The sequence below is a fragment of the Platichthys flesus genome, chromosome 24 (assembly GCF_949316205.1).
Source record: "Platichthys flesus chromosome 24, fPlaFle2.1, whole genome shotgun sequence".
NCBI lineage: Eukaryota > Metazoa > Chordata > Actinopteri > Pleuronectiformes > Pleuronectidae > Platichthys > Platichthys flesus.
Genome location: NC_084968.1, coordinates 10,578,351 through 10,598,701, shown reverse-complemented (window position 1 = coordinate 10,598,701; position 20,351 = coordinate 10,578,351). Strand labels below are relative to the sequence as shown.

The 20,351-nt window shown below is 43.9% G+C and overlaps 4 protein-coding genes across 4 annotated transcripts; 1 reads left to right on the top strand and 3 right to left on the bottom strand.

The window, feature by feature from the left end:
* The first annotated feature begins 312 nt into the window (after positions 1 to 312).
* On the top strand, positions 313 to 6,451 carry pcolceb (procollagen C-endopeptidase enhancer b). The gene is made up of 9 exons (XM_062384418.1): positions 313 to 592; positions 1,812 to 1,920; positions 2,689 to 2,947; positions 3,220 to 3,344; positions 4,256 to 4,392; positions 4,500 to 5,104; positions 5,200 to 5,280; positions 5,782 to 5,952; positions 6,136 to 6,451. The coding sequence occupies exons 1-9, from the start codon at positions 507 to 509 to the stop codon at positions 6,264 to 6,266; spliced, it is 1,704 nt and encodes a 567-aa protein (XP_062240402.1). The 5' UTR covers positions 313 to 506; the 3' UTR covers positions 6,267 to 6,451.
* A 263-nt stretch (positions 6,452 to 6,714) lies between these two features.
* Positions 6,715 to 9,534, bottom strand: LOC133950103 (transmembrane protein 272-like). Its single transcript, XM_062384301.1, has 5 exons — positions 9,475 to 9,534; positions 8,381 to 8,462; positions 8,242 to 8,292; positions 7,933 to 8,139; positions 6,715 to 7,197 (listed from the first exon to the last, which is right to left on the bottom strand). Exons 2-5 carry the CDS (start codon positions 8,436 to 8,438, stop codon positions 7,013 to 7,015), a joined length of 501 nt encoding a protein of 166 aa, XP_062240285.1. The 5' UTR covers positions 8,439 to 8,462; positions 9,475 to 9,534; the 3' UTR covers positions 6,715 to 7,012.
* A 3,863-nt stretch (positions 9,535 to 13,397) lies between these two features.
* On the bottom strand, positions 13,398 to 14,747 carry LOC133950293 (transmembrane protein 272-like). Its single transcript, XM_062384543.1, has 3 exons — positions 14,672 to 14,747; positions 14,368 to 14,574; positions 13,398 to 13,606 (listed from the first exon to the last, which is right to left on the bottom strand). Exons 1-3 carry the CDS (start codon positions 14,745 to 14,747, stop codon positions 13,398 to 13,400), a joined length of 492 nt encoding a protein of 163 aa, XP_062240527.1.
* Positions 14,748 to 16,696: 1,949 nt separating this feature from the next.
* LOC133950161 (transmembrane protein 272-like) lies at positions 16,697 to 20,069 on the bottom strand. Its single transcript, XM_062384384.1, has 5 exons — positions 20,047 to 20,069; positions 18,418 to 18,519; positions 18,279 to 18,329; positions 17,969 to 18,175; positions 16,697 to 17,176 (listed from the first exon to the last, which is right to left on the bottom strand). Exons 2-5 carry the CDS (start codon positions 18,473 to 18,475, stop codon positions 16,968 to 16,970), a joined length of 525 nt encoding a protein of 174 aa, XP_062240368.1. The 5' UTR covers positions 18,476 to 18,519; positions 20,047 to 20,069; the 3' UTR covers positions 16,697 to 16,967.
* Positions 20,070 to 20,351: the final 282 nt, after the last annotated feature.

The window sequence follows — 20,351 nt, the reverse complement described above, 5'->3', positions numbered from 1 at the left end:
TAAGAAGCGATTTCAGAAATTCTCAAAATTAAACCAAACGTTATCAAGAGCCGAATAAACAAATTCCACTCTAGCCATTTTGGCTTCACTCTAGGAAACTGTCACGTCCTCCATCTTTATACACACACCTCGGTCATAACACTCGCTCGCCTGCCGAAACTTATATATTCCATATCTCCACCTGTTGAACAACAACAACCTGAGTGGACACATAATGAGCTGTGTGTGCTCGGACCTGTACGTACATTACGTTTGGCCCTGAGACGTGTTCCCTGCGTACCCCCCCCCCCCACCACCACCCTGCCCCCCGTCCCCTCAATACCACATTCATCCACCTATGCCTTTCATCTCCTCCCCTCCTCACCCATCACATCCACTTCCCTCCTCGTCCTCCCTCCCTTTGCACTTCTCCACGCCTTCACTCAGCTTCTACCCCTCCTTCGTTCCTTCCTCCTTCCTCATCTCCTCCTCCTCTGCCTTCTTTCTTAAACCGGGAGGACAGCAGGATGGAGGACAGAGTGTGGAGTGTGTTGCTCCTTGTCGCTTTGACTCTAGGATGGACGGAGGCTCAGAGTCAGAGCAACTCGACCAGGTAAGTGTGTGTGTATGTGTGTGTGTTTGTGTTTGTGTCAAATCTTTACATGTCCCCCTTGTGCATCCTTTCCCCCCCCCCCCCGTCCTTCATCCTTCATTTACACATGCAGCGTGGCATTTCCACGGCCACATCTGCCCCCGTCCTCTGCTGTGTGTTTTTCTCCCTCTACCAGATTGTGATGTTTTGGTTTCACCGAGTGGAAATAGAAGGACGCAGTGTTGGGGAGATGTGGTTGACATCCCATAAACACACCAGGCAGGAGGACACCAAATGACACTGCAACTTGAGAGTTTTAAGCTCCAGTTCCAAACAGCTACTGGACCTCGTGTGTACACTGGCAGGAGGACGTCCACACACAAAAACTCCTACACACACTCCTACACACACTCCTACACACACTCCTACACACAGGGTGTTAATTGAACAGGAGACAAACAAATGCCTGTGGGCTGTTCAGCTCAGGGTCAGAAGGGAGGGACGCCACCACTGGGATTTTTTTGGGGCCTTACAGTTGTGCGACCACAGCAGACGCACAATGCATGCCTGAGGGACTATGTATGGCCGCTGATCACAGAAACAGCCTTCACAATGCTACAGATTAATTTAGACCTTTTCCTGAGCAACAACTCTGCAGCAAACAGATTTCGTAAAAAACGAATTGAGCGGAAGCCTGGGCAGCCTACGTCTGAAATTAACGGGTCTGGGGCCCCATGAGTGCTACAGAATTAAAAGCAGAGGCCGCCCCCCCTCGGCTCTGATGTGTGTTTATACGAGTGTGAAAGAGAGGGTGTGTGTCACCAAACTCCATGTGCGAGCGGCGTTTGAACGTGGCCGTCTGCTGGGGCAAAGTATGTGTTCTACACCTTCTTGTGGCGAGGCGAGTCTGAGTCTGGAGGACGCTCACAGTGCATTTACTGTATATTAACTGTCCTCCTGGCTTGGTTCTACGAAAACACACACACACGCACACACACACAAGTCAGGAGGGCTCTCTTTGGGACCCTCCCCAGATTCATGGAACAGAGGCAGACTGTGCTACTGTGGTTCCCTGCATGTATGTAAACGTGTGTGTGTGTGTGTGTATGCAGGATTCAGCTTCAATACTTTTCATTATGGCTGCTTATTGAAATTAGCTTTTTCTTCCACTGCTGCTTGTCCAGTCAGAAGTTGCACCCACTCTTCCTCTTCCTCCTCCTCCTCCTCCTCTCTTTTGCAGGCCGACCTTCCTCTGTGGAGGCCACCTGGTCACGGACTCGGGCATCGTGGCCAGCGAAGGCTTCCCGAGCCCCTACAAGCCCAACAGTAAATGCACCTGGTACATCACCGTGAGTCATTAACACAAAAAAATATCACTGCATCATCACACTGGTTGGGAGGTGGAGACACTGCAGGGGGGTGGATGCAAAAAAAGCTCAGAAGGCAAAGGCTGTCCACTAATCGGAGGGTCGGCGGTTTGATCCCAGTCTGGTGTCCTTGGGCATGAACCCAAAGTACCTCTGATGGCTGTGTGGACATGTAATAGAGTTATGTGTGGAGCTGCACTGTATCAATACAAACCATTTTCCATTCGACAAAAAAATGCAATTGAGACATGGGATTTAAAATGTACGCACAATGCACAAGGTTCATCTCGGCCGAAGATAAACCGGTGCAACTGCTCCACCTCTTCTGAGCTCCAAAGTCCATCCACCCATTATCCATACTGTTTCACCTTTGAGGGAGATGGAGCCAATCCCCATAGGAGATGTAGAGTCCCTAATTAACTGCACACCAATCTGCAGGTATTTGGATGATGGTGCTGCCCGTCACGCCACAGTGCCGCCCTCCAGCCAAACAAACAAAATATAAATTTAACGGATTAAATTTCACACTAATGAATACAACAACTATAAGTTATTCACTGCAGAACAAATTCACCTCTTCCAATTTACAATCCGACATTGTCCCATATTCAAAAACAACTGGGGATATGTGAGAGAAAAAAAGTAAATTTAATTTTTTCATTTCTTTTAAAAACCTACAAATACATCACTTACTCCTACACCTTCTCCTCTTTCCTTTCTCTGATGAACCTCCCCTGCCTCCTCCTTCAGGTCCCCGAGGGCCACGTGGTCATGCTCTCCTTCCGCCTCTACGACATGGAGGCCGACCCCACCTGCCGCTACGACTACCTGGACGTCTACAACGGCCACACGCGCCTGGTGCAGAAGCTGGGACGCTTCTGTGGGACGTTCCGGCCCGGCGCCCTCATCTCCACCTCCAACACCATGATGATGGACATGGTGTCGGACGAGTCCACCGGAGGGAGAGGGTTCCTGGCGTACTTCACCGCAGGGAAGCCCCATGTGGAAGGTGCAGGGACACACACACAGACCCCAGGGAACCACCCGAGGCTTCAGCTACACACTCTTATATTTATACACTCTTATTCCAGTAATAAATGAGTGCTCTGTGTTTGAGGTCTCGTCTGGTGTTCTTACGTAATTCTGTTTGATTAGAGAAAGCCTGCCACCGTCACCTGAGCAGCGTTTATTCCTCTTTTTGCCTCAGGCACAGTATCGAAAGAGGTTTGAATCTGATGTATGAGCTTCTAACTTCTTTTTCCACTCCTCTTTTGCCCACAGAGAATCAGTTCTGCGGCGGCCGGCTGACCAAATCCCAGGGCTCCGTCAAGACACCCAACTGGCCGAACTCGAATTACCCAGCAGGCATCAGCTGCTCCTGGCACATCTCCGTAGAGCCGAGCAATGTAAGCCAATCATAACAGACTCTGTATTTCATGCTAGTCTTTCGACTTTTTCTCAGAGCATCAAACCAGAATGTGTAAAGATGGACGAAAATTGAGGCCAAATCATCTTGATCGCCCCCTGGCTGCTGGCTGCAGTATAGACCATAAACTCTGCCTCCTCAAACAATTTAATGCATTAAAAACCATTAACTGCCGGTGTGAGTGAACCTCGCCGAGGGGAATGGGGCTGTGCACCTTGTTGATGCATGGGTTTTAATAAAGTAAAGTACAACTTAGTAAAACGTGCAGAAAGTTACAAAGTGCATGCTTTCTTTATGAAAAATGAGAACCATGGTTCAGTCACTCATCTTTTTTTGCCGTCATCACAACTGGATCCGCAAAACAGACAACTAACGCCCCTTCTACAATCTCCTTTGTAAAAGTTGGTTATGAATACAACACTGAATGGTCAGCAGCAGGTGTTCAAAACAACCTATATGCAAAGAAACCTGCAAAGAAACACTAACAGGAGCATTTAGGTTTTCGTTTCCCTGCAGATGAAGTAAAAAGAAATCGACTTTATGTGCAACTAAGACAAGTTGAAAACATATCTCGGTGAATGGGGCCCAGCAGGAGGAAATATTCAACTCTACTTCTCCAACGTTGTTTGTGTGCGATTCCTGTGACGAAGTTCAAAATGAAAGAGTTCATTGAAAACCTGCAGGCGTGTTCACGTGTGCCGAGAGAAAGAGAGAGGCGAGCGAGGGCGAGGGAGTAAATGCCCTTCTGTGTTTCACAAGTCAGGCCTCTCTCTCTCTCCTCCTCCGCCGCCACCACCACCACCCCTACCCGCGTCTGCACTGTACCGGGCTCATGTAAATTATTCACTGCTCACATCCTTCAATCCTTTTATGCTGCCACCTCTCTCGCAGGTGATCGAGGTGAAGTTCATCAAGCTGGATCTGGAGCCCGACACCTACTGCCGCTACGACTACGTGGCGTTGTTTAACGGAGGAGAAAAGGACAACTCCAGACGAATCGGAAAGTTCTGCGGCGACAGTTCACCAGGGTGAGATTAGCAATCAGGAAATGGGTGTTGAGGCAAAACATGGGTTCAAAAGTGCAAATTCTTCCTCCCGTCCTTCCCTTCATCCACTTTTCTTATTCCTCACATAGAATCATAGTGACCAACGGGAACGAGCTTCTTGTGCAGTTCGTGTCCGACCTCAGCGTGACCTCAGACGGCTTCATGGCCTTCTACTCCAGCGTGCCCCGTGGCTCCCGATCACCCACCGCCGGGGGGGACTTCATCTACGGGCCGCAGACGACCTCCACGCCACAGAAAGCAGGCGTGAGGCCGAAAAAGACAGTGAAGCCCACCCCCAAACCGAAACCTGCCGTGAAGCCTAAGCCCACCAAAAAAGCCCTGGTGAAGAAACCTCCGCCACTCAAACCTGCCGCCAAGCCGGCGGTCAAGCCCACGGCTAAACCCAAACCAGCTAAACCAGCACCTAAGGTACCCGTGAAAAAGCCGGCACCTAAACCGGGAACTAAACCCGCGCCCAAACCTAAGCTGGTAAAACCGACGCTCAAACCCAGGATCAAGGTTAAGCCCACCCGTAGACCTATACTGAAGACCAAGCCTACATTAAAACCGGCTGTCAAAAAAACAGTAAAGCCAACCGTCAAGAGTGGAGCCAAACCTAATGCCAAACCTAAAGCCACACCTAAACCAGGAGCGGGCAAAACGGTGACTAAGAAACCAGTTGTCAGCAACAAACGTGAGTTAATCTGTTCTTTGCCTCCTTGTTTATATTAGTACAGCAGTAGGATGCAAGTTGATGCGCCTGTTATCTGTTGTGTGTGTTTCCTGCAGCTTTACCACTGAACCCACTGTGCACACAACCCTGTAAGAGGACAGGGACTCTCCAGACCAGCTTCTGCCCTCATGACTTCGGTGAGCCACTACATCACTCGCCCTGACTTATTTCACTGCTTGGTTCTCATTTAGTCTATGAACTTTAATGAACGAAATGTGCATCTTATCACTGGACTGCACTGATGTCCCTGCCTGAGACGGAGGCCCTTCAACTTCCTGTGGCAAATAACGAACTAACTGTGTTTAGCCCAATTCAATCTCTAGTGTTTATCGTTATACTTATATCTCTCTTTATATTTATAAATCCACTATCACACCACAGCAAATCCTTGTAGGTGTAAACCTGGTGCGCAATAAAACCTGATTCAGATTCTCATGTTTAGCCGGACCACAAACACCAAGCACGTCATGTCATCTCCCCATCCAGCACCCATGTTGTTTTATTAACAAATTCACTTGAACCCATGGGTGCGCTGGTCTTTCCTTCTGAACCATGCACTTTGTGTTTTAGACCGAGGTGCATGTCTTTTTTTTCCTGAAATTTCAATTCTCTCTTCTCCCTTTCTGTCTCTCATCCAGTGATCACTGGTAAGGTCACGTCGGTGACCGCTGGTCCAAGGGGCTCAGCGACAATCGAGGTGTCCGTGATCAAGGCCTATAAGACAGGACGCCTCAACATCGGCAAGTCAGGACCGGCCACGTCAGTCAGACTGACCTCGACCTGCAAGAGGTGCCCCGGGCTCAACAAAGGTACAATATGACACAGGCTTATTTTTCCATAAATTGAGATGTGGCATTTTTTTTGTAATACACTTACAATGGCCGTTTTGAAAACATATGAACACTTGGGCCGCCTGCAATTACTACCTCAATTTATATTAAAAAAAATACCAAACTTACATGATTTCTTTTACATAAACGTGTCTTTTCCAGGTCAGAACTACGTGTTGATGGGAAAGGTCGACGCGCAGGGCGCCGGCCATCTCAGCCCGTCCAGCTTCACTCTCCTCTACAAGCCAATCCACGGCAAAGCCCTCGCCGTCCTCGCCCGCAAATCATGCTGACGTCCCAGCCCAGTCACACAACCCCCCCCCTCCCCCCATAGTCCAGGCCATCGCTAAAAACATGCAACTTTACATAAAGACTGAAAATATTTGAAATATCAAAAACTCAATGTTTGCAAAAATACATTTTAAAATTCAAACAGTAAGTCGTATATTTTGTATTGTGTATCTAAGTTATACTGTTTCTGTGTTAAAATATGAACATCAATAAACAATCTTTATGAAAAATGAGAACCATGGTTAGGTTACGCATCTTATTTTACCGTCACCACAACTGGATCCGCAAAACAGAAAACTAATGCCCCTTTTACGATCTCCTTTGTATGAGTTGGTTATGAATACAACCACGAATGTACAGTAGCAGGTGTTTACGATGGGGAAACTGAGGAACACAATGAGTTTGATTAGTTTGTTTAACGAGTGGAATAAAATCAACTACAAGACAAAGTGAATTCACACAGAACAGGCATTTAATCATTTCATCATGTACAAAGCTTGAGCCTCATTTTCCGGCTGCACATATAAACAAATCATGCTGGGAGAGACAGTGAGGGAGGGCTCGGCGATTAGGAATCCTTATTTATAATCAGTGTTAAAAATCTGTAGAATCTTCAGAGTTACTCTTGTGTCTATCAGAGCTGCCACAGCACTTAAACTCGTGAGACACATAAAGCCTGACGCGACTTGTGCAGAAGACACGCCCACCCCCACGGCAAAGGTCTCTAGACGTTGACATCGCTGTCTGCTCAGCCACACAGGCAGAAGCAGACCATAGCGCAGAAGCTGCACAGAAGGATCACGCCAAAGAGGATGTAGCCCAGAGTCGTGATCCAGAAGGCGAACAGGTAGAGCGTCTTGTCGCAGTAAACGTCGATGTTCGTTGAGTTCTTGACGTATTCCGGCTGGTAAATAGAGTAGATCCACACATTGCCTGAAAAAAAAACAAAAAACAAATAAGAGATCTACACTTTGGATTTGTTTCATGATGGCTCCATCAACCAGCGCAGTTCCACTATTCGTTAGCTCGTTTCCAGACTCATGTAAAATGTCTGTATCATTTCTGAGTTACATTGTCAAGTCATGTTGAACTCACTGAAATCAGGTCACATTTGACAGATTTGACAAATGAAGATGATATTATGTACACAATATAATGTGTCAGTAATATCACGGGCTGTGGAAGTTTGATACACTACATTGCTATTGTAGAGGGTTTGTTATTTTTCTGTACTCTAAGTGTTGAGGGTTGAATCCAAACAGAATATTTCAAATATAGGTGGGAGTGTGTGTGTGTGTGTGTGTGTGTGTGTGTGTGTGTGTGTGTGTGTGTGTGTGTGTGTGTGTGTTTGTGTGTGTGTGTGCAGCTTTGTAACTGTACAAAGGTGTGGGGTGCTAGTTAAAACTCAAGATGGACATCTAGTGGCTCATTCATGTAACTGCAGTGGGTGGTTTCTCGGACTGGTGCTCCTATATTGACGTCACATGTGATTTGACCCAGGATAAGTGAAAGACAACGTATGGAGCGATGGTTTAAATATCTGGCTTAAATTTTAGAATCACAATTTAAACCATCCAGCCAGAAAGTAGGTATTACACCAACCTCTGCACCTCTCCTGTTTCCCTGAGTGCCGGCTCAATGGCCTGCCCGCCGCTACTTTTAACTCACCGGTGATGAACCAGCAGAAGAGGAAGCAGGACGACAGCGAGTTCCACATGACGCAGACTTGATTGATGGGGTTGCTGGTGCCGTCTTCGGGCTTCTGGGAGAAGGGCATGCAGGTGAGCAGCGCCAGCATCACGCCAATAACCCCCGACACGATCAAGTAGATGGGGATGTAGGGCTGCACCGGACAGTCCTCCAGATACACAGACCCTGGTGGAAAACGAGACAAGAGACCGGTCAGTCCATGTTCTCATCGGGAAAAAGCTGACTCTCTGGTCTTTGAGTAAAACCTCGAACAAATCTCACACTTACCAATTGCGATCTGAGCAATAGGAATGGCGCATCCAAACAACTTTGAAAATCCTGAAAGAAGAAAGTAAATTGATTTAATTGTCCCTTTTGAGCTTCTCTTCCCCGACGCCTAATGTCAGCGTGATTAAACTGATCTCACCTAGAGTCGCTCCCTTTGGTTGAGGAGGGCGGGGGATGCGTTCCACAAACCCGGTCATGGTATCAGTGGCGAGGGCTCTGACCTGCAGAGGAAGACCAACAACTGAGAAGAATTAAAAACCTTGAACTCTGGGACACGGTGATCTTCATGAGCCCAAAAGAGAAAACAAAGTGCAATCTAAGGTTTTAAAGTTGTCGTATGTGCGTTTTCCCTGCCCCCTATTTATCAGTTGGCCGATTAAAATTGGCGAAAAATGTCAGAACGTCCTTTCTCCCATGATGCAGCAGGATTGGTCATTGAATGCCCCCTCCTCCTCTTGTCTTCAGTTTGTAATGCAGGCTGTCCATTAAGCCGGTATCATTTTGTCAAACAATCACATGACATGCTATCGACCAGATAGATAGATAGATAGGTAGATAGATAGATAGATAGATAGATAGATAGATAGATAGATAGATAGATAGATAGATAGATAGATAGATAGATAGATAGATAGATAGATAGATAGATAGATAGATAGATAGATAGATAGATAGATAGATAGATAGATAGATAGATAGATAGATAGATAGATAGATCGAAAGAGTGACTTGAATTGAAGAAAGTTTTTGTGGCTTAAACACAAACAAGTTGTCTATCGGTCTAAAACACAGATTACAAAATTAAGAATACTTAAGAAGAGAATTAAAGAAAGTGTGAAGCTAAAACACAGATAGATAGATTTATAGATAGATAGATAGATAGATAGATAGATAGATAGATAGATAGATAGATAGATAGATAGATAGATAGATAGATAGATAGATAGATAGATACATAGATAGATACATAGATAGATACATAGATAGATAAATAGAGATAGATAGATAGAACACTGACTGATACTTGAGAGAATTGTAGAAAGTGTTTGAGGCTAAAACTCACACAACTATACATTACTACTACAACTTAAGTTTGCCTGATGCAAAGTTAACTTAATATACTTATTAATATATCTGGGCGATAAAGGATTTCCCTCCGCACTCGTCCACTTTGCACATAACTCAGTATCTGATGCATTCAAACAAGTCGAACTCTCCAAAGTAAACACTCACCTCCTGTCTCCAGCTGCAGAAGTGATGGGACCGCGCCCTGCACTCCGGGGATACACTGCACCTGACGCGCACAGACAGGGAGGAGGAGGAGGAGGAGGCACGCTCACAAGGTCAGCTGATAATAAGGTTGTGTTGGGTGTTTTTTGATTATGAGGAAATCTTGTGATACTGCAAAATGTCTTAAATGTGCAGTGAACAATAAGAACATAGACACAGAAAATAAAAATTAAGATCAATAAGGTAGAAGAAAATCAAAGATATAAGTAAGCTTTCTTTATTTCATTCATTTCAGTGGTGGTTTTTTCTATATAAATGTATCCTCATAAATAAACAAATGATTTGGCTCAAATGAGCAGAACAACAGAATCGATCACAATGTTTGTTGTCTCATAAAAAAATCCCCAAATTGTACATGTATTATCTAAAACAGGAATTGTTTTACGTGAGCCATTATGGTAATTGTGTTGGTTACTGCACATTTATTTCCTCTTAAATTATGACACTGTAAAGCAGCCTCAAACGAGGATTACAACAATGTAAAATTAACACTAACAGCAGCACTAGGACCTCGATATATCAGGAGGTTTCACATTCATGCTTGTTCAGGTGTTTATTAACAGTGTTTAAACAACTTAGGTTGAAACACATGAAAGTGAAGGTAAGTGAAATGAAGTCACGCAGTTTCAATCATGCTCTTGCCAGGCCCTGACTTTTTAGAAGGTGATTGACAGGATAAAATAGAAAAAATAAAGGAAAATAGGAAAGTTGTGAGTAAAACCTTGACATGCAGCAACATGTGTATTTCTTCTATCACAGGTGATGAATGTTAGTTTAAGATACTTCATTTGTAAAGCAGTAACAGCCCCAAGCCTCCTGATAAACAAATTCTGCCAAATGATTAAACGATCACTGAGTCACAATGAGTCGTTGCCATTTATCTCGAGTTTTCATAGTTTGTATTGAAACCGGTGTGGACTTTGCTCCGAGCTTCCGGCCAGAATGTCTTTTGAAAGCAAATTTTCTAACAGTAACAAAGGCTGCTTGTGTCAGTGCATCATTAAATAATACAATAAAGGATATATAAAAATGCAAAATATCACATCAAAGAGGTTCTTATCAGGAATACAATTGTTTGGCCTCCTATACCAGTCACCTACCAGTAAAAAACATCAGAATGAAACCAGTTGTGAAAGAGAAACTTATATATTCTTATCTTCCCTCACAGAATCGAGGTCTATAAAATGTTTGACCCGGGTCTCTTCTTATCACTCTCAGAAACAAAGCTGTTGGACATAAGTGAGTCAGCAAACAAACAGGAATGCAAAAACCCATCTTATTTCAACACACCTCTCTGGGCTAAAGGCCGAAGTAAACACATTCCCTAAAATACTATAAATGTGTTCAATTCGGTTAAAATATCAAAATTCACAAATTGACATTACTTAATGCAAAGAATTTATTTTCCGTCCCACGGTCTGACTGTGGCGTCAAAGTTTGATTCCACGCCATTCAATGGACCATGAATCCTTTGATTCTGAGCCTTAAACAACTCCAGTCCTGCAGTGACAGTGTTCAAAGATCAAAGGAATCCTTATGTCTTGCAAAGGTGACGTCTCTCTCTCTTTCTCTCTCTCAGAATTGGGACCTTTCCTCAAACCGTGTAAACATTGAGGTACGTGAATGTTCATCCCTCGCCAAAGGCGACGATGTTGTCATAACTCCACTTTGCATTGTCCTATCACCGTCAAACTTCTCTCTCATGATCTGAGTCCAAGCCTGAACAGCTCTGTGTCAATATTTCCTCAGTCATTTTTTTTTTTTTTTCAGGCAAAACGAATGCAACGCTTCAAAATGCATGTGCTCAGGCCCGCCCAGTGCTGCTTTGCAGTCCTAGAAATCTCTGTTCTTTGTCTTTCTTGTTAATAAAATTTAATTTAAAGTTATAAACTAAGTCAATGATGGAGGAATGGATGTAATAATCTCAGACACACCCAGACCTGGTTTTTATTAGGGCCCGAGCACCGAATGGTGAGAGGCCCTATTGAAATTATAAGGATTTTTAATTTCAAATGTAATGCTCCCAAAATCTTCATCGGGTCTCAAGAACATTTTCTTTTGTGTCTAAGTTTTGCAAGTAAAACATAAATTCTTATTAAGAGAACAATTAAACAACTGTTGACCAAAATGAGAATCCCTTAATGTATAAGGATCTTTTGTGTGTTTCCTGACCCACAAAAATATGTTTCAAGAGCCATGAATTATTTTATGCACTTTTCTTTTGGTAAATTCATTTTAATTCACAAATCTGAGTCAGGATTGTGTTTTTTTCCCAGTTTGATTCTTAAGAAAACTTAGAAGAAGTTTTCTTAAGGTGACTGTTCATTTCTCATAAAGAAATGAACAGTCAGCTGTGAGTGGATCAGCACTTCACCACATGTCCCAATGTCCATGGGGCAATAACCTGCTGCTCTGCACTTTCAAGGACCCGTTTTCTCCTTTTTATCTCATTTTGAAACATCTTAACTCAGCATCCTGAGAGCAGATGACTGACTTCCCATGACTCTGCGTGGCCAGACCGCATAGAGAAGAGTTGGTTCTGCAGAAACAGATTTATGTCTCGCACACAGGGTCACAGACACACTCTCTTTCCTTACATAGAAACCAGAGGAGGAACCTGAAACTGTATGTGTGTGTGTGCGCACACACACACAGGATTGTTTTCCTGTGTGTCTCATCTGTCTTATGTGCTTTGTAAATATAAACTCTAATAATATAAATTGCAATTATCAGCCCACTTTATGTAGTGACAAGGTGTGTGTGTGTGTGTGTGTGTGTGTGTGTGTGTGTGTGTGTGTGTGTGTTTATGTGGTCCAATTTTAAAAACACATGAAACTCAAGCCTCCAAAATGATAATGACTTGAAATCATGTCATGTGTCATGGTTATTAAAGCAACACAGAGATTTAGTGGCATCTAGTGGCAAAGTTAGTTTGCAACCGATCAAATACCCCTCCTCTTTTCTTTCCTGGTGTGGAGGAGACAACGGCCATTTTTGGGGCTATCAACACAAATCTTTCAGGTTTATGTTAAATCAATAAAAAGTTAAAATTTGTAGAAATAGAGCCACTGTAAGATGAACATTGACACTGAAATCTGTCTGTGTCGACATCACCGTGAGACCAACTGCCAAAACTGAAGCTAACTTCCTCCCTGAAAAACTCTCAGTATAGAGATCGTCAAACTAACACACGTCACAATATACAGAAAAATACTAAGCAGCCAGAAAATGCAAAGATAATTGGTTATTTATTAAAAGCATGTGGTTGTACAAACTATCAGATTATGTTAGACGTGTCTGAAGAACTTGCAGACACGTCTTTATACAAGAACATAGTTGCCTGTGAGCCTCAGTGTGCACAGGTGTGGATTTCCTATTTCCAAATGCTCCTTAAAAAAGAACTGAAGTCTTGAATAAAGGCACAGTTAATGCAGGCTTACACATTGTGGCTGGTCAGATGGAAAGTCCTAAAGTTCTGAAGATAAGAAGTGAACTGAAGAGCACAGGGGGAGGCCGGGAGACAACTGAGCACAGCTGAGACTCATGAGGGCGGAGCCAGGAATCAGGGGGGAAACAAGGAGGGGGGAGAGTTCCTGAAAAAATGGTCGTCATCAAGGAAAAGTTAAAAAGTAATTTCTCAAACTCCCCATACATGCTTCCTTCAAACTCTTGAACTCTTTCTGTGTAAGAAATTGAAAGTCTCAGACCGACAGTGCTTGTTCTGGAAATATATTTTGTGGGAAAAAACATAATTTGGGCATTAGAGAAAAACTACAGGATCCTAGAAAGTGATTAAACGGATTCCTCTTGTTGCACAAGACGTGCCTCACACACAGTTGACACGCCCACCCCAACGGCAAAAGTCTCTAGATGTTTTCGTCGGCGTCGGCTTGGCCACTCAAGAAGAGGCAGACCATGACACAGCAGCTGCTCAGCAGGATCACGCCGAAGAGGATGTAGGCCAGAGTGGTGATCCAGAAGGCGAACAGGTAGAGCGTCTTGTCACAGTAAACGTCCACAATCGTTGAGTTCTTGGTGTATTCCGGCTGGTAAATAGAGTAGATCCACACATTGCCTGAAAAAAAGTTTCATGATGCCTCCATCAACCAGCGCAGTTCCACTCTTCGTTTGGTCGTTTCCAGACTCATGTAAAATGTCTGTATCATTTATGAGTTACATTATCAAGTCATGTCTGTGATAAGAAAATAAAATAAGGAGAAGCCTGTGTCAGATCCGGCCTCATAAGCTGTGGAGAAAACTTGTACTTGTTATTTTTGGAGCACGTACACTTTGCTCCTGTTGAGGTTGAACTTAATTTGGGTCACATTTGACAGAGGTGACAAATGAAGGTGATATTATGTACACAATATAATGTGTCAGTCTGGATGGCCGGCCCGCTGAACCAATAACACGGGCTGTGGAGGTCCAATTGCTATTGTAGAGGGTTTGTTATTTTTCTGTACTCTATTTGTTGAGGGTTGAATCCAAGCAGGATATTTCAAATAAAGGTGTGTGTGAGCATCTTTGTAACTGAACAAAGGTGTGGGGTGCTAGTTTAAATTAAAGGTGGACATCTAGTGGCTCATTTGTTTTACTGCAGTGGGTAGTTTTTCCAACTGGTGCTCCTATATTGAAGGAACTGAGGCACATGTGATTTGAACCCGGATAAGTGGAAGACAACGTATGGATGGATGGTTTACATTTCTGGTGTAAAGTTATAATGAAAATTTAAACCATCCTGCCAGAAAGTAGGTATTACACCAACCACTGCACCTCTCCTGTTGCGTTCCCCTGAGTGTCGGCTCATTCGCCTGCCCAACGTGACTATTAACTCACCGGCAATGAACCAGCAGCAGAGGAAGCAGCGCAACAGCGAGTCCCACGTGATGCAGACTCGATTGATGGGGTTGCTGGTGCCGTCCTCTGGCTTCTGGGAGAAGGGCATAAAGGTGAGCAGCGCCAGCATCAGGCCGATAACCCCCGACACGATCAAGTAGATGGGGATGTAGGGCTGCACCGGACAGTCGTCCAGATACACAGACCCTGGTGGATACCGAGACATCGGTCAGTTCATGTTCTCATCGGGAAAAAGCAGACTCTCTGATCTTTGAGTAAAACCTCAAACAAATCTCTCACTCACCAATTGCGATCTTAGCAACAGGAATGGCGCAACCAAACAACTTTGGAAATCCTGAAAGAAGAAAGTAAATTGTCATTTTTTAGCTTCTCTTCCCCGACGCCTAATGTCAGCGTGATTAAACGGATCTCACCTAGAGCCGCTCTCTTTGGTTGATAAGGGGGGGGGATGCATTCCACACACACGGACATGGTATCAGTGGCGAGGGCTCTGACCTGCAGAGGAAGACCAACAAGTGAGAAGAATTAAAAAACTTGAATTCTGGGGCGCAGTGATCTGCGGGAGCCTAAACACAAGAAGGCAACAAAGTGCAATCAAAGGTTTTAAAGGTAATATGTTTGTTTTCCCTGCTGCTGATCGTGGCTTCTTTGTGGAAACACGTGTTGGTGAAAGAAATTTTCTGTTGCCACCAGGGGGCGCTGTGATTTGAATTCATAATTTCTAGTAAGATATCATCAGGCCGGGACTCTTGTCTTACATGTCTAATTTGGAGTCAATTGCACCATATATATCCGAGATACAGAACATCATGTTTTGATGGCGTGTAATTACTCCAGAATACAATTACTTTTGGGGGTTTTGAATATCCTTTGGTAAGAATTGGAGCGTGTCAAGGCCCTGAAAAAAGCCCAAAAGGGAAATACAAATCCTTTGAAATACAATAGGGCCTCCCACCGTTGGTGCTCGGGACCTAAATATGTAAGCACAACATTTTGAAGCCTGTAGGTGGAGAGCGCGATCAATGACCAATCGCACGTCTCCGCAATGCATGTGTTTTGCTCACTGCTGGAAGGAAAAAGCTTTACTTCCGGCCTCTGTCATGCACGCTGACCAATCACGCACTACGGTCCACCCCATCAAGTTAGACCCCATAGTGAGAACTTTATCTAAATCGAATTTAGTTTTAAAACAAGGCTTACCTCTTTTTGGCTGTTCAGGTCAAAAACTCTCTTTTCTCTCTTCAGATCATACAAATCTTTTGTCTTTGCATCTAAGACATAAAGGGTTTCTAACACTGACACTGTGACATTAGAGCAAACTGACAACAAAGAATTATTTGCTTAATGAATCCTTTGAAGTTTTCTTTTATATATATATATACAGCTCATTTGACCTGTTTATTGTAAAGCAGCCAAGGGCAGTTTATCAAAGTTTAAAACATGTCACTTCCTGTAGCCAGCAAGGGGGCACTGTAATGATGAGTCAATATTGACACATGGATCTGATGGTGGGACTGTGAATGTGAATGAGGTTTGAGTCTGAAAGAACAATGCACAGAGGAGTTAAAATAAATCCCTCTTTTTAGGTGAATAACAGAATGTCACGCCACGGTCACACCACCATATATACCGAGGTAGTTTATATCTCCATCTTGTTGAGATGACATTCACAGAAGTTGAAGTTGATCTAATGAAAGCCCAAGGACAAGTTCATCAGACTTATTTGTTTGTCATGAAAAGACAAATGTCCCTTTTGATTTTTGTACATGTCGGCCAATCTTAGCGCCGGGGCTCCTCTTATTTTCAATCATAGCAGACTTTGTATTTGATGCTGGTCTTTTTTGTGTAAAGATGGACGACATAACAGCTCCCAAAAGTGAAGCCAAATCATCTTGATCGCCCCCTGGCTGCTGGCTGCAGTATAGACCACGAACTCGACCTCCTCAAACAATTTAATGCATGAAAACCAATTATTGCAGGTGTGAGTGACGGGTGCCGAGGGGAATGGGGCTGTGCAGGCAAGTAAAGTACATGGAACTTCTTAAAATCTGCAGAAAGTTACAAAGTGCATGCTTTCTTTATGAAAAATGAGAACCATGGTTAGGTTACGCATCTTATTTTGCCGTCACCACAACTGGATCCGCAAAGTAGACAACTAATGCCCCTTTTACGATCTCCTTTGTATGAGTTGGTTATGAATACAACAACGAATGCACAGTAGCAGGTGTTTCCGATGGGGAAACTGAGGAACACAATGAGTTTGATTAGTTTGTTTTACGAGTGAAATAAAATCAACTACAAGACAAAGTGAATTCACACAGAACAGGCATTTAATCATTTCATCATGTACAAAGCTTGAACCTCATTTTCCGGCTGCACATATAAACAAATCATGCTGGGAGAGACAGTGAGGGAGGGCTCGGCGATTAGGAATCCTTAATTTATAATCAGTGTTAAAAATCGGTAGAATCTTCAGAGTTACTCTTGTGTCTATCAGAGCTGCCACAGCACAGATTCGTCTTGTTGCACAAGACGTGCCTCTCACACGGCTAAACAGTTTCCTCCATCGGCAAAAGTCTCTAGATGTTGTCGTCTGCGTCGGCTCGGCCACACAGGAAGAAGCAGACCATAACGCAGCAGCTACACAGAAGAATCACGCCAAAGAGGATGTAGGCCAGAGTCGTGATCCAGAAGGCGAACAGGTAGAGCGTCTTGTCGCAGTAAACGTCCAAGTTCGTTGAGTTCTTGGTGTATTCCGGCTGGTAAATAGAGTAGATCCACACATTGCCTGAAAAAAACAAAAAAACAAAAAAATAAGATTTGGATTGTTTCATGGGGCCTACATCAACCAGCGCAGTTCCACTCTTCCTTTGCTTGTTTCCAGACCCATGTTAAATGTCTGTATCATTTCTGATAGCCTGTGTCTGATACGGCCTCATAAGCTGTGGAGGAAACTTGTACTTGTACTTCTTGGAGCACATGCACTTTGCTCCTGTGGAGGTTGAACTCACCTAATTCAGATCACATTTGATACACTATATTGCTATTGTTATTCCGGGCGGTGTGGCCTACGGGGTAGAGAGGTTGTTCTCCAACCGGAAGGTTGCCGGTTCAAACCCCACTCTTCTCCATCTGCATGCCGAAGTTTCCTTGGCAAGATACTGAACCCCTAAATGGCCCCTCATAAATGTTGAGTGTACTAATTGTAAGTTGCTTTGGACAAAAGCATCAGCCAAATGATATGTAATGTAATGTAGAGGGTGTGTTATTTTTCTGTACTCTAAGTGTTGAGGGTTGAATCCAAGCAGAATATTTCAAATAAAGGTGTGTGTGTGTGTGTGTGCAGCTTTGTAACTGTACAAAGGTGTGGGATGCTGGTTTAAACTAAAAGGTGGACATCTAGTGGCTCATTTGTGTTACTGCAGTGGGTAGTTTATCCAAGGAAGTGAGGCACATGTGATTTGAACCCGGATAAGTGGAAGACAGCAGAAAGTAGGTATTACACCAACCACTGCACCTCTCCTGTTGCGTTTCCCTGAGTGTCGGCTCATTCGCCTGCCCACCGCTACTTTTAACTCACCGGTGATGAACCAGCAGAAGAGGAAGCAGGACGACAGCGAGTTCCACATGACGCAGACTCGATTGATGGGGCTGCTGGTGCCATCTTCGGGCTTCTGGGAGAAGGGCATGCAGGTGAGCAGCGCCAGCATCAGGCCGAATACCCCCGATACGATCAAGTAGATGGGGATGTAGGGCTGCACCGGACAGTCGTCCAGATACACAGACCCTGGTGGATACCGAGACAAGAGACCAGTCAATCCATGTCCTCATTGGAGGAAAAACAGACTCTCTGGTATTTGAGTAGAACCTCGAACAAATCTCTCACTCACCAATTGCGATCTGAGCAACAGGAATGGCGCAACCAAGCAACTTTGAAAATCCTGAAAGAAGAAAGTAAATTGATTTAATTCTCACTATTGAGCTTCTCTTCCCCGACGCCTAATGTCAGCGTGATGAAACTGATCTCACCTAGAGTCGCTCCCTTTGGTTGAGGAGGGCGGGGGATGCGTTCCACAAACCCGGTCATGGTATCAGTGGCGAGGGCTCTGACCTGCAGAGGAAGACCAACAACTGAGAAGAATTAAAAACCTTGAACTCTGGGGCACGGTGATCTTTATGAGCCCAAAGACAAGAAGAAAACAAAGTGCAATCAAAGGTTTTAAAGGTAATATGTTTGTTTCCCTGCTGCTGATCGTGGCTTGTTTGCGTGAGCATGTGTTTGTTTGCGTGAGCATGTGTTTGTGATTTACTAAGGCTAGCATGCTAAATACACCCGCGTTCCACCAATAAGGAGTTGGACATCAGTATAATAAGAACTTCAATGAGAGACGCCATCTTTAATATAATTTCAAATGTGACCCATCAACTAACAGGGAGGGAGTGACAGAAATGCAATAAAAATCAGTGCTAGCATTGGTCTTGTTTTTCCATTGTGCATAAACAAGATTCAAAATCAAATTCCCGAAATTTCAAGGATTCATATTCTCTACAGGAAAGTAGGATTCAGATTTGATCCCCACCTATTTATCAGTTGGCTGATAAAAATTGGCGAAAATTGTTCTATTTCCCATGATGCAGCAGGACTGGTCATTAAATGCCCCCCCTCCTCCTGTCTTCAGTTTGTAATGCAGGCTTTCCATTAAGCCAGTATCATTTTGTCAAACATTCACATGACGTCTTATCAACTGCTATTGGGTAATTTTCGCTACGGATCTTCCCAGCATAAATTACTTTAGTTTCTATTAATAAATGTCAGGAGGTAGCATCAGGCCATGGGGATTTCTAACCCACGCACACTAGTACGGGCCACACAGCTGACACACAGCTACTGTTACTTCACCACTGAATGACAAGAGGTTTGACTGCATTCCTACAGGGGGCTTGTCAGACCAACAACACAGGAAGAGCAGTGACAAGTGGCGACCTGTGCAGAACGTCTCCCAACACACACCCAGGGAATTAGAGAAAGTGTGGGAAAAGGAAAACTGAATCTATTTATACACACTTCCGCAACTCAGATAACACAAATTAGGACAATTGAAGACAGGATTAAAGAAAGCGTGAAGCTAAAACACAGTTGTATAGACAGATAGATAAACAGACAGATAGATAGATAGACAAATAGACAGACAAACAGATAGATTAATTTAAGATTGATAAATAGATCTATAGATGAATAGATAGATCGATAGAACACTGACTGACACTTGTAGAGAGAATTGGAGAAAGTGTTTGAGGCTAAAACACACAACTACACACTACTACAACTTAAGTTTGCCAGATGCAAAGTTAACTTTATTTCTTCATGTATCTTGGCGACACAGTTTTAGTTTCGTTTTGTAGTTTTTGACGAATAAACAACCAAAAGCAGTAAATCCATCAGAAACGAGCGCAGGCTGTTTCAATCCAAAGTTACGTGGAAACTGAAGCTGTCAAACCGTCTCCTTACTTGTGTTATTCTCCCGGAAACACACCGGTGACACACAAAGTCAACTTCTACTCTCCGATAATGGGTTTCCCTCCACACCCGTCCACTTTGCATATAACTCAGTATCTGATGCATTCAAACAAGTCGAACTCTCCAAAGTAAACACTCACCTCCTGTCTCCAGCTGCAGAAGTGACGGGACCGCGCCCTGCTCTCCGGGGATACGCTGCACCTGACGGGAGCGCGCACAGACAGGGAGGAGGAGGAGGCGCGCTCACGAGGTCTGCTGATAATAAGGGTGTGTTGGATGTTTTGTTGATTATGATGAAATCTTGAGATATTGCAAAATGTCTTAAATGTACAAAGAACACTAAGAACACAGACACAGAATAAACAAAATAAACATTAAGATCTATTAGGTAGAAGAAAATAAAAGTACTAAGAGCTTTTTTTTATTTCATTTAAGTCAGTGGTGG